Source organism: Prinia subflava, chromosome 11 (assembly GCF_021018805.1).
Source record: "Prinia subflava isolate CZ2003 ecotype Zambia chromosome 11, Cam_Psub_1.2, whole genome shotgun sequence".
In the NCBI taxonomy this organism is placed as follows: domain Eukaryota; kingdom Metazoa; phylum Chordata; class Aves; order Passeriformes; family Cisticolidae; genus Prinia; species Prinia subflava.
In genome coordinates, this window is record NC_086257.1 from 2095162 (window position 1) to 2110265 (window position 15104).

Below are 15104 nucleotides of genomic sequence, written 5' to 3' on the forward strand. Positions count from 1 at the left end.
GCGCTGTGCAGGGGCCGGCAGTGAGCGCTGTGCCGGGGCTGGCAGTGAGCGCTGTGCCGGGACTGGCAGTGAGCGCTGTGCCGGGGCCGGCAGTGAGCGCTGTGCCGGGACTGGCAGTGAGCGCTGTGCCAGGGCCGGCAGTGAGCGCTGTGCCGGGGCTGGCAGTGAGCGCTGTGATAGGACTGGCAGTGAGCGCTGTGCCGGGACTGGCAGTGAGCGCTGTGCCGGGACTGGCAGTGAGCACTGGGCTGGGACTGGCAGTGAGCGCTGTGCCGGGACTGGCAGTGAGCGCTGTGCCAGGACTGGCAGTGAGCACTGGGCTGGGACTGGCAGTGAGCGCTGTGATAGGGCCGGCAGTGAGCGCTGTGCCGGGGCCGGCAGTGAGCGCTGTGCCGGGGCCGGCAGTGAGCGCTGTGCCAGGGCTGGTAGTGAGCGCTGTGCCGGGGCTGGCAGTGAGCGCTGTGCCAGGGCTGGCAGTGAGCACTGGGCTGGGACTGGCAGTGAGCGCTGTGCCGGGACTGGCAGTGAGCGCTGTGCCGGAGCCAGCAGTGAGCACTGGGCTGGGACTGGCAGTGAGCGCTGTGCCGGGACTGGCAGTGAGCGCTGTGCCAGGGCTGGTAGTGAGCGCTGTGCCGGGGCTGGCAGTGAGCGCTGTGCCGGGGCTGGCAGTGAGCGCTCTGCCGGGACTGGCAGTGAGCGCTGTGCCGGGACTGGCAGTGAGCGCTGTGCCGGGACTGGCAGTGAGCACTGTGATAGGGCTGGCAGTGAGCGCTGTGCCGGGGCTGGCAGTGAGCACTGGGCTGGGACTGGCAGTGAGCGCTGTGCAGGGACTGGCAGTGAGCACTGTGATAGGACTGGCAGTGAGAGCTGTGCCAGGGCTGGCAGTGAGAGCTGTGCCGGAGCTGGCAGTGAGCGCTGTGCCAGGGCTGGCAGTGAGCGCTGTGCCGGGACTGGCAGTGAGCGCTGTGCCGGAGCTGGCAGTGAGCGCTGTGCCGGGACTGGCAGTGAGCGCTGTGCCGGGACTGGCAGTGAGCACTGTGATAGGGCTGGCAGTGAGCGCTGTGCCGGGGCTGGCAGTGAGCACTGGGCTGGGACTGGCAGTGAGCGCTGTGCAGGGACTGGCAGTGAGCACTGTGATAGGACTGGCAGTGAGAGCTGTGCCAGGGCTGGCAGTGAGAGCTGTGCCGGAGCTGGCAGTGAGCGCTGTGCCAGGGCTGGCAGTGAGCGCTGTGCCGGGACTGGCAGTGAGCGCTGTGCCGGAGCTGGCAGTGAGCGCTGTGCCGGGACTGGCAGTGAGCGCTGTGCCAGGGCTGGCAGTGAGCGCTGTGATAGGGCTGGCAGTGAGCGCTGTGATAGAGCTGGCAGTGAGCGCTGTGCCGGGACTGGCAGTGAGCACTGTGATAGGGCTGGCAGTGAGCGCTGTGCCAGGGCTGGCAGTGAGCACTGTGCCGGGACTGGCAGTGAGCGCTGTGCCGGGACTGGCAGTGAGCGCTGTGCCGGGACTGGCAGTGAGCGCTGTGCCAGGGCTGGCAGTGAGCGCTGTGCCGGGACTGGCAGTGAGCGCTGTGCCGGGGCTGGCAGTGAGCGCTGTGCCAGGGCTGGCAGTGAGCGCTGGGCCGGGACTGGCAGTGAGCGCTGTGCCAGGGCCGGCAGTGAGCGCTGGGCCGGGACTGGCAGTGAGCACTGTGCTGGAGCTGGCAGCCTGCTGCCCCACTGGGGAATAGCAGCGCTCCCCCAGGATTTCAGCCGCGGTGACATGACTCCAGTCCCTGCCGCAGGCACTGGCATCCGGCTGGGGAAATGAGATGTATGTGAAGAAGGGCCATGCTATGGCTTTTGAAATGATCTGTAGCTCAGGGGATGGTTCCGAGAGCAGAACCCAAGGGCTGCAGCCCCGGTTGTCTCCCTGCCGGCGTTTCAGTGCACTGCAGCAGCTGTGAGTGCACACAGCTTTCGGGTGCAGCCACAGCTCACAGAGAGCTTTCCCAAAGTCCCTACAGGCAGAGCTGCAAGCAAGCACTCCATGTACAATGGCAACAAGTATCCAATCCCAGGCTTTGAGAAGGAAAAGGGAAAATTTGGTACTATTTTGGTCCCCTGTGTAACCCACCCCAAGTCATTCTGTGCAGCCAGACCAGATAAAAGGTTTATGACTCTGCCTTTCTTCTCCATCAAGTACTTTGTCTCTTTGGAGTTTGCATTCCTGGAGTTAATTCCCCTCAACAGACTCAAGTGAGACTGTTGTTACCCGTGTGTCTGCAAGTATTTGATTTTCACTCTTTGATTTTCCAAGAGGGGGAACAAGATCCTGGTGTTCCTCCAGTCACAGCAATGTATGTACAGATTCCTCTGCTGCTTGTTTTCTGCCGTTATTGTACTTGGATTAGTTAGATGAGACCTCTGACATAAGTCTTTGAGTGATATGTTCAAAGCCTGGGGAGAGGAAAGGGCTAAGGCAGTAAAATTCAAATAAATCCCCAGGAGCACAGGCTGAAATGACCCCGTGCCACATAACCTACTTGGTAACCTCTTAAATGTGCAGTACTTTTGCATTTACGAAAGAGTTTAAAAACGGGGTAAAAAGAGTTTAAAAACAGGACATTTAAAATCAGGGTAAGTCAGACTTCATCCATGGCAGACTTTTCCCCACGTATTTCCAGGAACAGCAGTATTTCCACACTCCAGGAAGCTCCCAAGCCAAGCTCCAAGCTGGGCTGTACCAAGTTTTTGGGGCTCTGTAAGCCTTGGGTTTCTGATCTGTGCATCACTAAGAGATGACACAAGAGGCCAAAAGGCACAATGTCATCTGTGAAACAATCAAGATTTGGACCATATGGGGTGCATGTGACTCAAAGCTATTAACTTTTGGTGGTAACGATGTGTCACCTCAGTCATGATCTTCATTACAAAATTCTCCCTCTCTTTGCAGGGGTTTTCCCTGTCCTCTTAATCTGCTTTATTGTATCTCGTAGATCAATCTAATTAGTATGATTTAAGAGGAAATTATTAGGTGATTTTATAGGACAGCAACTTTTCGATGCTGCCATCCTTCCCCTCCCCGTGGCTCCTACTTTGCAGTCACTACTCCCACCCCTCAGGAGAACAGGCAGTTCTGAAGCAATGATAGGAACAACACCAGTTTCCCATGTAGTTCTGCACATCTGGGTGACTGACTAGTCAAAAAACTACAACCTCTGATAAATTTTGCTGCATTTGGGGGGGGGGGGGGCACAGTGAGGTGTTTGCATGTGGGGTTTGTGCTGTCTTGTAAGGTTTAAGCCCACACAAGTGCTCCAGCTGAGGCATGGGTAGATCCCCTCCCCTTTTTTTCACAACTGCTCTCCAAGGGCTCAGGAGTGATGGCTGAGTCTTCTTTCTGTCGAGGAGCAAGTTATAAGCTGTCCAAAAGCCTGCAAGCTCATTTGGGGAAGCACACGGGCATCGCCTTCACACACAGGTGATCACACATGCCTCAGTTCTGTGGGAAGCAGCTCAGGACGCGGCTGGCAGAGCTGCAGAGCACCGGTTTCAGAAGGCAGACTGTTGTATGAAGTAAACTCCAAAGCTGAGAATCTGTCTGTAGAAAATTGCGTCTCTTCCCGCATCTGCTCTTAAAGGGGCACTTCCAGCCTCCCCAGGACCTTGCTGGGACTCTCCGGCTCTCAGCCGAACTGCTCTCTCCTCGCCGGTCTAAGTGCGGCACGATTTAAATCTTCTGCTCGGCCCTTTTCCCTCCACGCTGGGGGAGCTCTGCCTCCTCAGGTTAAGCACCGGGGCCACGCCGCAGACAAAGAAGAGCTCGCCGCGCCCTGTCCCCGCGTCCTTGCCGAAGGACGGCGTGCGGGCCCCGGAGCGCTGTGCGGAGCCCCGGGCGTTGTGCGGGCCCCGGAGCGCTGTGCGGAGCCCCGGGCGCTGTGCGGGCCCCGGAGCGCTGTGCGGAGCCCCGAGCGCTGTGCGGGTTCCCGAGCGCTGTGCGGGCTCCCGGAACGCTGTGCGGGCTCCCGAGCGCTGTGCGGGCTCCCGGGCGCTGTGCGGAGCCCCGGGCGCTGTGCGGGCTCCCGAGCGCTGTGCGGGCCCCCGGAGCGCTGTGCGGAGCCCCGGAGCGCTGTGCGGGCCCCCGGAGCGCTGTGCGGGCCCCCGGAGCGCTGTGCGGAGCCCCGGAGCGCTGTGCGGGCCCCCGGAGCGCTGTGCGGGCCCCCGGAGCGCTGTGCGGGCCCCCGGAGCGCTGTACGGGCTCCCGGGCGCTGTGCGGGCCCCAAGCGCGGTCCGCTGTGCGGGGCTGTGCGCGCCCTGCCCGGCCCGGAGCCGCGCTCGGGGCTGCTCGGGGATGCTCCGGCCGCGCTCCGGCGGCTCCGGGCGCTGCGCAGCGCCCGCGGCGGGGGCGCGGGGCGGGGCGGGGGCTGCGCCCCGCGCGGGATTGGCGCGGGCCGCGTGATGCCACGTCCGGCGGGGGAAGCCCTGCCCGCCCGGAGCCGCCCCGCCGCCGCTCGGCGCGCAGGTGGAGCGGTGCCGGCACAGCCCAGCCCGGCCCGGCCCGGCCCCGCCGCGGGAGCAGCCCCGCAGCCCGCCCCGCGCCCCGCCCCGCCGCGCTCCGCCCGGCCCGGCGGCGCCGCAGCCGGCAGCATCGCGGCGGGACTGCCCGGGGATGCAGCCGCGCTAAGAACAAAAGCCCTCAGCGCGCTCACGCTCCGGGGCTTTGAAGCGGCGCGGCCGAACTTGGATCTCTGCCCCCCCCTCGGCCGAGCCGCGGCGGCGTCCGAGGGCTGAACTCGCCGGCTCTTTCTCCGCACGCCGCGGGCAGCCGGGGCTCGCCCGCCCGCCGCCCGCGCCCGCCCGTCCCGCCGGGGCTGCCCGCGGAGGGGCCGCACCCCGCGCCCCCCGGCCGCCCCCGCGCCGCGGGACCTTGGCTTTGCCCTTCGCACGGCAGGTGGCGGGGCCAGCGGAGAAGGATGCGTGTCTTCCCGTGGGGATTTTGGCTGCTGTGTGTCGCCTCCGCCCCGGCTCGCGGTGACAGCGGCAGCAAGGCGAGGAGCTGCGCCGAGGTCCGGCAGCTGTATGGAGCCAAGGGCTTCAGCCTCAGCGGCGTGCCCCAGGCCGAGATCTCCGGTGAGTCCCGCGGGTCGGGGCGGCCCCGGGGCCGCTGCCAGCCGGGGGATGCCCGGGCACGGCTCGGGAGCCGCGGGGAGGGGAGCGCTCGCCGCCCCACGCTGGAGTTTGGCTCGGGTCGTGGGCGGCAGAAGCGGGACCGGAGCGGTTTCCCCGAGAGCAGGGCTGCCCTCGCCGCTCTGGGCACCGCCGGCAGCACTGCCCGGCGGGGAAGGGTCTCTGCCCGGCGTCGGCGGTGCGAACGGAACTGTGAGAGGGGGGTGGTCGCACCGAGTGTTCAGTGGTGATTCTTTTTTCTCATTGTCTCGGTGCTTCTGTTCTGAGTACAACTGGAGCGGGTTTCGGGGTTTTGATTCAGAAATCAGAATAATCAGAGTGTAATGGGTTTTGGTGTCGGAGCTGGAAAACGCCACAAGGTTGTGAGAGAGGAATTGATTTATTTAAATCTTCTTTTAGACGAGAAGCAAACGTGTAAATGGTGTTTGCCACTTACTAAAAACGAAGCAGGGGTAAAATGACCGTGTCAAACATGAAGTGTAGAGGAAACCTGTGCAACCTACATTAGAGTGTGTCCTTTTGCCTTCATTCTGGCTTTGGATAAATATTGGCTGATTTCCTCTTCTTTGTAGAAACAACTGAAATAGGAAAGAATATTCAAGGTCTGATTTGTGTTGGGTTTGGTTTTGTTTTTTTTTTCTCTGAAGGCTTGGGGAAATATGCTGATGCATTGTAGGGTTTTTTTAAGGTTCTCGTCAAAGTTTTGATACACCAACTTGTGACCCATATCCAAGAGCCTTCTCCTGACTCTGGGAGCTTCCTCCTTCAGACAAAGCATAAAGCATGCGGGCGTACGTGCCAGAGCCACCCTACAGGGACACCCCAGCAAAGCGGCAGTTTGTACTGCACATCGCAGCTACACAATGCCTTATGTTGAATATTTCATCAGGTAATTTTTCAGAGAAACCAATTTGTTGTCTGACCAATGAATGGAGAAGGCTGAACTGAACCGTATACACGCCTCATAAATGTGAATAAATTAATACCTTCTTTGTCAAGTTACAACTGAGAGTAAATTTCCAAAGTAAAACGAGCAGTCCTCAAAGTTGAACAGTGGGGAGTTTCAGAACCATTTGAACATCACTATTAATAGAATGGTACTTCAGCTGAGCAAGAAAGCGGCTTTTTATAAATTTGCATCTCATTATTGCAGATGTGAATACATGAGCTGTCTGTTTGGAGTGGGGAGTTCTTGGGAGTGTTTACAAACACTGAGAAGGTGCTGCAGCGCTGCTCACAGGGATGGTACTACGGGGCAGCCGCGGCAGCTGCGGTGAACAGCCTCACGTATTGTGGGTTCACAGGCAGCAAAACAGCTCTACCTGCAAATTGTTGAGGCTCCAGAAGCGTCAGCACACACATTTCCAGGATTCAGGAGTTCTGTGTCCTGCTGGGTGTTGGTAGGAGCATACACACCGGCGGTCTCAAGCCACAGTAGTGACAATCGTAGTATCAGACCGGGCATCTCTGGCTGTTACTGCAGACAGGGGAACTGTAGATAAATGCCATGAAAACTTGAGGAATATCCCATGGAAAGTAATCTGAAGAAGTGCTTGAAGGGAGAAGGTCCCATGCATAAACCTGCTGCTACTACCATTAGCCTGGTGTTTAAAACAGCTACCAGATTTGGAGATTTTCATTGGTAGCTACCTCCTGACTGATATGTGTTCAGGAACACATGTTTGTGTCTCTGTATTACTTGCCCAGTGCAGTTAAAACATCACTGAGTGTAGATATAACTTAGAAATGTCCTGATAAAACAGAGTGTTGTGTATCTCTATGCTTTTTAGCAGCTGTGCAGGTTAGTGCCGAGGTCGGTGCCAGTTTTGCTGTCTCCAAGAAGAGGAGTCTCAAGACCCTCCTTGCAGTACACCCACACGTACCAAGTATGGGATCATGCAGTTTGTAATTCCACGTTTGCTAGTTGCTCCAGGCTGGTTTTGGTGGCAGCAGTTCAGCTTGCTGACCGTGGGGGTTGTCACCTGCCTGGAGCCCTGTCAGGGTACACCCCTGACACCTGTGAATGCATCCACGGGCACACAGCTGAGGAGGGGCTGGCATCTGCTGCCACGTCTCAACGTGAAAGGAGAGGAAATGGTTGTGCCAGGGCAAGTTCAGATTAGATGTTAGAAAGAACAGTTCACTGAAAGAGTGGCCATGCGTTAGGATGAGGTGGTGGAGTCACTCAGAGATGTGGATTAGGGGTTTTTATGGTGGTGCTGGGTTGATGACTGGACAAGATGATATTGAAGGGTTCTTCCAACTTTGGTGATTCTGTGATTGGGCAACTTTTGGCTAAGTTAAGAGATATTGATGAAGTGGGTTCACTCTTGTCTCCAGTTGCACCTGTGCTGAGGTCTCCTTCTCTGTGTTTTCAGAGCCTACCCCATGAACTGTGTTTTTATTTTATTTCTGAGCTGTCTGGAGAAAAAAGCCCTTCCCTTTGTCCCTCTCCAAGGAGACCTTGCTGTTCCTTCTCTCCATTGCTTGCCCTGAAGCCAATGGGAACATTAATTTCTTAGCCCTATGGCCTTGTCCCCAAAGCGGTGCTGCCATGCTCTTGTCTGCCTTCCCCTGGCTCCAGGCACTGCTTGGTGAGTGTTGGTGTCACAGCAGCCCAGCCCAGGAGCCAAACCACCACTGCCTGCACCCCCAGAGCTGCCCTGCAGAAGGAGTTCAGCGAGCTCCCAGCGTGCAGGCTCTGACTCAGACTGAGATTGGCTGTGTTTGTGTTGGGTTTAGAACACTTACTGCACGCTTTACACCTTCTAATCTGCGTTCTTAGTTATGATTTAAGAGGATTACGAATAATCTAGTGTCTCCACAGCTCACCAGAAGGTAGTCCCTGCTCGTGGCTGCAGGGAGCAGTTGGAGAAGCAGTCACACAGTTATTAGCTGGCTAATAGATAAGCATCTGATGCAGGGATAGACTCCTGGCTTACCAGATTTCTCACGAACCACCTAGACAGGGTTTCCTGGTTTTTTGCTAATGTTGTACAGTGCCTTCAACATGTCTAAGCACTTTAAATGTGTCAGGTGCTGTTATTAAGTATGTTTAGGGAATACACAAGGTGTTATATCTGAGTACTTTGAAGTCAATGGCAAAACTCCCAAACAGGAGAGCAGTGTCTGCTCGTGTTAGCAATCCTGACAGACAGCCGTGCACCCAGAGTCTCGGGTAAGATCTGCCTACAAGAAAGTTTCTAGGCTGGGGGAAAAGCCCCCTACACCTTGAGTTTGGGATAGTAACACCGCTTGCTCCCATGAGATGTACTACTAACTTGATCACAGTTTTCTTGCATGTTGGAGAGTGTTCTACTCTCCTTTTGGATGACCCACACCCCTTTTCCCTGATTGCTATGAAATAGGGAAAACCAGTTTGAGAACTTCCAGTTTTTCTGTTTCCTCTTGAGTCTTCTGGAGGCAGCAGCTGTTTCTAGTCTCACCTTCTTGCTGCCCAGGCACCATCACCCCACCGTGGGTCCCCTGCTCTGTGGCAGAAGGGGACACACACCCTGCTCTAGGGGTGCTTCTTTGTGCCTGTGTTAGGGACTGCCTGTCTTGGGCTCCCCGTGTGGCTTGTGACAGAAGAGAGTGAGCCTACACCACAAAATAGAGATCCTGTGGGGGGATATCCAGCTTTCTGTGATTGTGGGAGTGTCTTGGGGCTGGGTGGGTGATGCTGGGTGGGTGACTGACCCAGTGTCTCGAGCAGAAGTAGCTCCCTCAGGCTGGAGACAACCTGAGGGTTGTGATTTGATGTGAACGTGCTTGGCCCTTGTTCCCTGTTTGGTCTGGACTTCTGCTTTGGTTTGTTTATTCCTGAGACTAACCCTTCCTAGACGTGGCTTGCTGTTAGGTTGCTCTTGTTGACACGGGCAGTGGGTGCAGGGCAGCCAAAGAAGAGGAGGGCACAGAAAAAAGCCAGCTGGACTTTGCCAGGCTGCCCATCCAGTCACGCAGGTCCTTCCCTGGCTCCCTAGCTGAAAGGAATCAGAACAGATTTTTTTAACCTTTTAGTCCTTTTAAGCTGTGTAATTAGGTTTTATGATGAAAATATTGTCAAGTGTATGTGTTTGAGCCCTTCAGAGAAGTGTTATCTAAGTAGGGAACAGGTCTGGCCACCAGCTGGGACTTGCTCAGGCTCTTGGGGTAATGCAATCCCATCTCAGAGGGTGTTTCAGCTGCTGGCACTTCCAAAGTGGGACAAGCCTACATCTGTGGCTTGAAACATGAAATCTGGGGCTCCTGCATTCCCAAGGAAAGATCTGTACCCATGACTAAAAGGAGCACTCTGTTGATCCAGCACTTTTGGAGATGGTCATTCCCTTGGGGTTGTATTTCCTCAGGACAGAGGCATTTCTCAAGAGCAGCTCCGCCAAGGACTCCCAGATGCGACAGCATCCCCTTCATGAACTGAATTTGTTCGGGGCACATCCGAGTGGCCCTTGTAGCCTGCTGGGTTTAGAGTGCTATTTCTGACGAGGCCAAACACAGGCAATCGTGCCTTTTGCTCCATGTGGGGGGTGTTTCGGTGGGGATGCCGGGGGGCAGTGAGCGGTGCCCGAGGCAGGCCCGGCTGTGCGCGCCCTGCGCGGCCGCTCCGGGTGCGCGCCCCGAGCGCTCCGGGCTGGGATTTCTCCGGGGCTGGGATTTCTCCGTGGATAAAGCGCTGCCCTCTAGCGGCATTCCCGGCCCGGGGATCTTCTGCCGGCATCCGGAGACTTCTGTGGTGCTGGTGTGATTTTTGAGAGAATCTGCTGTTCTGTCGCTCTGAGATGGATGACTAAGCTCTCCACCACGTAATTATCCTTATCAGCTGTGTCTGAAAAAAACCCCCTATTTCAACGGCTTCTTTTGTTGGTGAAGCAAAAGCCTGCTATTTCTTTTTCCAGAAAAATTTCATGGATGTTTAGCTGGAGACACCCACCAGCAGCACTGTGTGAAGCTGCAGAGCTCACCTCATCTCTCCTTTCCCTGTTCCTGCCTTGCAAGTGCCTTGTTTTATTTAAGAACACATGTCACTCAGAGTCTGGGCTCTCTGGATGGGCCAGATAGGAGATGTGTGGTTTTTGGCAGCGATTGTAAAACAGTTGGTTTAATGCTCTATTGCTTTCAGTACAATCATGTCACGTGGAGGGGACCAGATAGATAAATTCCTCTGGGTGATTTCAATAATTAAGTGTGCTTTGGCTCAGTCAAGGGCAGGGTGGGAGCTGGTAACTTTGTTATCAAAAAAGTGTGTTCAAAGCCTTGCAGGTCACAAGGCCGTGGCTGGAAAGCAGAGAAGCAGAGGCCCTGGAGCACCTGCCATGAGCAGCAGCTGAGCACAGGCTCTGTGCCCGACCCACCGGTGCCCACTGCGCTGGGGAGGGGGGCTGAGGATCAGCTATTTTTATTGCAGCATCGAATTGCATCAGGCACAGTATGGCAGGGGAAGGCAGGATAAAAGGATGGCTCCAGCCTCAGAGGGCTGTTGGTCTGAGCAATATCCTGACCCTGTGTCTGCAGCAGTCCCAGCACTGGGGCCAGCTCTGCTCTCGTGGCAGCAGCTCGTGTGTTCCTCCTGCTTGTCTTGTGGGGCTGTGGACGTGAGGAGCAGGGTAGTGGGGGAGTGACTGACAGCTGTCACTGGCACAAGGAGAAATTTCGTATTTGCTTCCAGCATTCAACTGAGAGTTTCAGAGGAAGACCAGGGAAACAGACATCTCAATTCTGTGGAAATCCACAGGCTTCCTTGGGGAAACAGCTTTAATTTCTGTTTGCTGCCCAGGTCCCTGCTGAATGCTACATGTTTCTGTATATTGGGTTTCCTTCGTTGCCCCATGGGATGCTTCTGTGCACATGCAGCAGGCAAGCAGCCCCGGGGAGGGGACACTGTCAGAACAGCAGGCTGCTCTGGCACACAGCTGGCTCTGCCTAACTTCTGTGACAGGGCAGGTGTGGCCTCCAGACAGGAGTGCTGCTTTCCCCCAGGCAGCTCCCAAGGTGCTGAGTGCTCATGTTGCTCCTGCTCAGGGGAACCCTGACAAAAGCCCTTGCAGAGAGCTGCCCTGCCCTGCCCTGCCCTGCGCTGCCCTGCCCTGCCCTGCCCTGCAGAGGGCATGGAGCAAACCTGCAGTCACCTCCTTGGCTTTTCCTTCTGAAAGCCTAGCTGAGTGTTCATTCCGGATGGGGCTGGACGTGCTGCTTCTGGTTGCATGGCAGGAAAGTCACCGTCAAGTCTCTCCTCAGCTTTCATCTGCCCCCTCCGAACTTGCTACATAGACTGAGTCTTTCTGAAAATCCTAAATCACTCCTTTCTACCTCTGTAAGTTAGGACAGAGTTGGGCCTTTCTTTTCAATTTTCCTCCAAATACTGACTCCCAGGCACAGCTGTGAGAAGGAACGAGAGGTGGAGTGGGCACCCTGTGGGGCAGACATGCCACCTGCATGGGTGGTGGCCTGGAGCCAGTCTATGACAATCTCTTAATCTTTAAATTTACCTGGGCAAAAGTGACATTTCTGTTTTGCTGTCTTGTGTCGTACTGATGGCTGTAAGGGTAACTCTGCCCCATCATGACAGGGAGAGACCCAGGGAAGGCAGACCCTAAAGCTTGTAGGAACCCTCATAGCAGTTGCTTGAAGCTTATTCCACCGTGCTTTGCAGGTTTTTTGCACAACACTGCTGTAGCTGCCATTGCATTGGAATAGTTCCCCTCGAAGTTACAAAAAATGGATAAAATTCAAAACTCAATGAAAACAGAAAATTTCCTCCATTCTCTGTTAGCCGTGAAGGACAGAACGCCCTCTCTTCTGATGTCTGTTTACCCTGACACTTTGTTGCTCAGAATATGTTTTATCCCTGACAGGTGAAACCTGTCTTTAAGTAACATTTGATTCCCAGGGAATCGGGTTTCCTCTGTTGCCAGATTGTTCTGCAAAAAATAACGAAGCTTTATACTGCAGCCACTTAAAATGCTTGTCTGAACGTGACAGGGCTGGGAGCCTGGTCAGTCACTTCTGCCCGGTAATCTGTTCCTGTTTTACTTGGAATTCTTCAGATATGGAAAACTTTTCTTTCTTAAAGTCCAAACAAGCAGAGCGCTGTGACAGTTTTTCACAATGCTCTTACTTCTGAGTTTTTAAAAATACACTCATCACAACTGTGTTGCCTGTATAGAAATTATAAAACTAATTTGATTTTATGTACTTTTCTGTATAGTGCAGCGTGAATCAGAAGTACAGAATTACCCAGCTGTTACAGACTCCTGTGCTAGCAACTTGAGTAAAACCAATTTTTCAACTGCCATGCATTCTTGTGAAATGTAAAAAAGAGAAGAAAACAACAACAGAAGTTTTGCTGTGGTTTTGGGGAGCAACATGGTAGTACTTATGTAGACAGTCAATCTTTTATATTACTAAAATGCAAATACTCTATGACAAATAGTTTTGGCTTGCAAAAAATTAGTATTTTATAGGATTGTAAAGCTATCCTGTATAATTCAGTTGGATGGGCATATTTCTAAAACACGAGTATTTTAGAAACTCATGTTTGCAGTTTTCATTCATAAATAAAAGCATAAGAAAAGCACTGTCAGAAATTAGCAGTAATTTCACATTTTTAAAAACACGGTTATAAAGAGGCTCGTTCAGTGTCGTGCTCTCAGCTGATGTCGTTGCACTGAAGTTTGTGGTGATTTCAGTGTCTGATTGATCCTGAGGCAGTGCCAAGCACGGCGGGCTCTGGTGTGAGGCTGGTCCCAGTCTCGCCTGCTCCTCCCCGATGAGCTGCGGGTGCACATCGGGGGCTGCAGGCACCAGCTGGGGCTGGCACCAGCGAGGCCCCGTCCCAGTCCCCATCTGGATGCAAATTTCCACCATGGAGCTGGAAAAGCCACTTCACTTTTCTTGTTTCAGCAGTTTCCTCTGCCATAAACGCTAAATTGGAATGGGAGCACTGGAGTAACTCACGGGAAGTTTGGTTTATTAAACTCCGGTCCCTTGATGTGAGGGCAGTGGTCTTCCACCCCGGTGCAGTTGCTCTCTGTGCACAGCTGTGCAAGTTTAAAACAGTTGCAGAACCAGTTTAGATTTTTACAAACATCTGTTTGGCTTTGTGACAGAATTCCAAACAACCCCTGCAAAAGAAGCCCTCTGTCTCTCCCTCCGCTTGCATTTGCGGGAGGTCTCGGAGAGGCTTCCATGATGAGGGAGGAGGAGGAGGCTGGTATTTTTATTAGAGAGGCTCTCAGGACCAAAGCAGAGCTCAGGGACTCATCTGCTGTGAATTTAGGAAGGGCTGCACAACAGGGGGAACAGTGGGTACAAATCCCTGGCCTCAGCTGCCCCAGCCTGTGCCCTGTCCTGGCCCAGGGCAGTGGTCCTAGCAGTGCCCCAGCTGCTTGTGTGGGGCATTGCTGTGCAGAGACCTTGGGCAGAGCCTGGGCAGTCAGAGCAGCGTTCCAGTTTGCCTTTTGCAAACGGTGGGCTTGGCAGTGCTGGGTGAACGGCTGGCCTCGATGGCCTTAGAGATCCTTTCCAACCAAAACACTTCTCTGATTTGTGGCAGGCCTGTCCTGTGCCCCAAACACAAACCTTTGCAGGTGCGTGCTGGCCCCACACTGAGCTTGTCCTCACAAGGTGAGTGGGACCTGGCCGTGTGCCCTGTGCCCACAGCCACACCTCTCTTTGTGCCTCTCTGGGGCACGATGTGATCCCTGCATTTTGATGGAGCACGTGCCTTTGCTCAGTGTGGCCTTAAATGTGTCCATAAACAGAGCAATAGCTCATCCCAAAGCTGGGACTCCATTGCTCTGCTTCCACAGTTGGTATCCAAGTGCCTTTGGCATCCAGAGCTTGCCTCTGACACCCAGCTGGTGTGTCCCATCTGTACAGCAGCACGGGGGACAACTTGTTTTGCTATGTCCATGTGTCCTGCACTGTTCAGCTGTGGGATCACTAAAGCCCCAAAGGTCTCTGTGCCAAGCCTTTCATACCAGGATGGTCGAGTGGACTGACTGGCTGCTCCTTAGGGCAGTACATTCAGGGAAAACCTAAACCAAATGTTGATAGCATTCTGCAGGACTAATTAAAATGAAATTTTTGTTGGTAAATCTTCATAGGTGCCAGCAAATATAAATAAGCAAAGCTTAGCTGTGACTTTATTCTTAAAATAAACAGAGAGCAAACACCTTTTGACAGGGGCCACATTTTACTTGTAAACCAGGAGAAAAAGCCACTGTGTTGAAATGCAGTATCACTTCTCCCACTATCCTGGATCAGCTGTCTGGGAGCTTGAGTTCTGGTTTAATTAGTAACACTGCTGCTACTGTTTGTGTTGCACTGAAGAGATCTCCTGTCACAGTCGTAAATTAAATGCTTTTCACTGTTAGCAAAACACCGTGTGACAGGTTTTAGGACTGAAATTCCTGAATGTATCTGCTGATGTATGTGTGTCCAGCAGCACGGTGTCTTGTGTTATCCTGCTGTCACTGATATATTTTGAGCTCTTTACATCACTCAGGCTGACCTGGCTATCCTTTTTGCCAGCTACAGAAAAAGACTTGTGAGCAGTCCCTTTCCAGGGTTCCTCATGGGAGCAGTGGTTTCTGTGGGAGCCCCGTGTGCCTGCATATGCTGAGACCTCTGGAACAGCAAATGTCCACAAGTGATGTGCAAAAACAATGTTCCTGTGTTGTTCTGTAAACTGCAGGCTGCAGGGTTTGTGTGGTGTAGAATGCATAAAACTGATAAAAGAAAATCAGGTATTTGCATCCTTTATTTAAAAACTGCTGTGAAGTGCCTCAGGCTTGTGTTTGGTGGCTTTGGGGCTGCCTCTGGAGCACGGTGCCCCATTTCAGGGTGCCTGGCCAGGAAAGGCACAGCTACAGTGGAGCTGCTGTGGCACAGCCACTGAGGTGCTGGTGGGGCTGGAGTGTGCCCAGGGGCAGCTCTGAACG

At 54.4% G+C, this 15104-nt stretch overlaps 1 protein-coding gene across 1 annotated transcript in view; it reads left to right on the forward strand.

The window, feature by feature from the left end:
• Positions 1 to 4572: 4572 nt before the first annotated feature.
• Positions 4573 to 15104, forward strand: part of GPC1 (glypican 1) — a 202724-nt gene continuing 192192 nt past the window's right edge. The window contains exon 1 of the mRNA XM_063408008.1: positions 4573 to 5106. Within this exon, the coding sequence (XP_063264078.1) occupies positions 4950 to 5106 (157 nt within the window). The 5' untranslated portion in view covers positions 4573 to 4949. The remainder of the gene's footprint in view (positions 5107 to 15104) is intronic.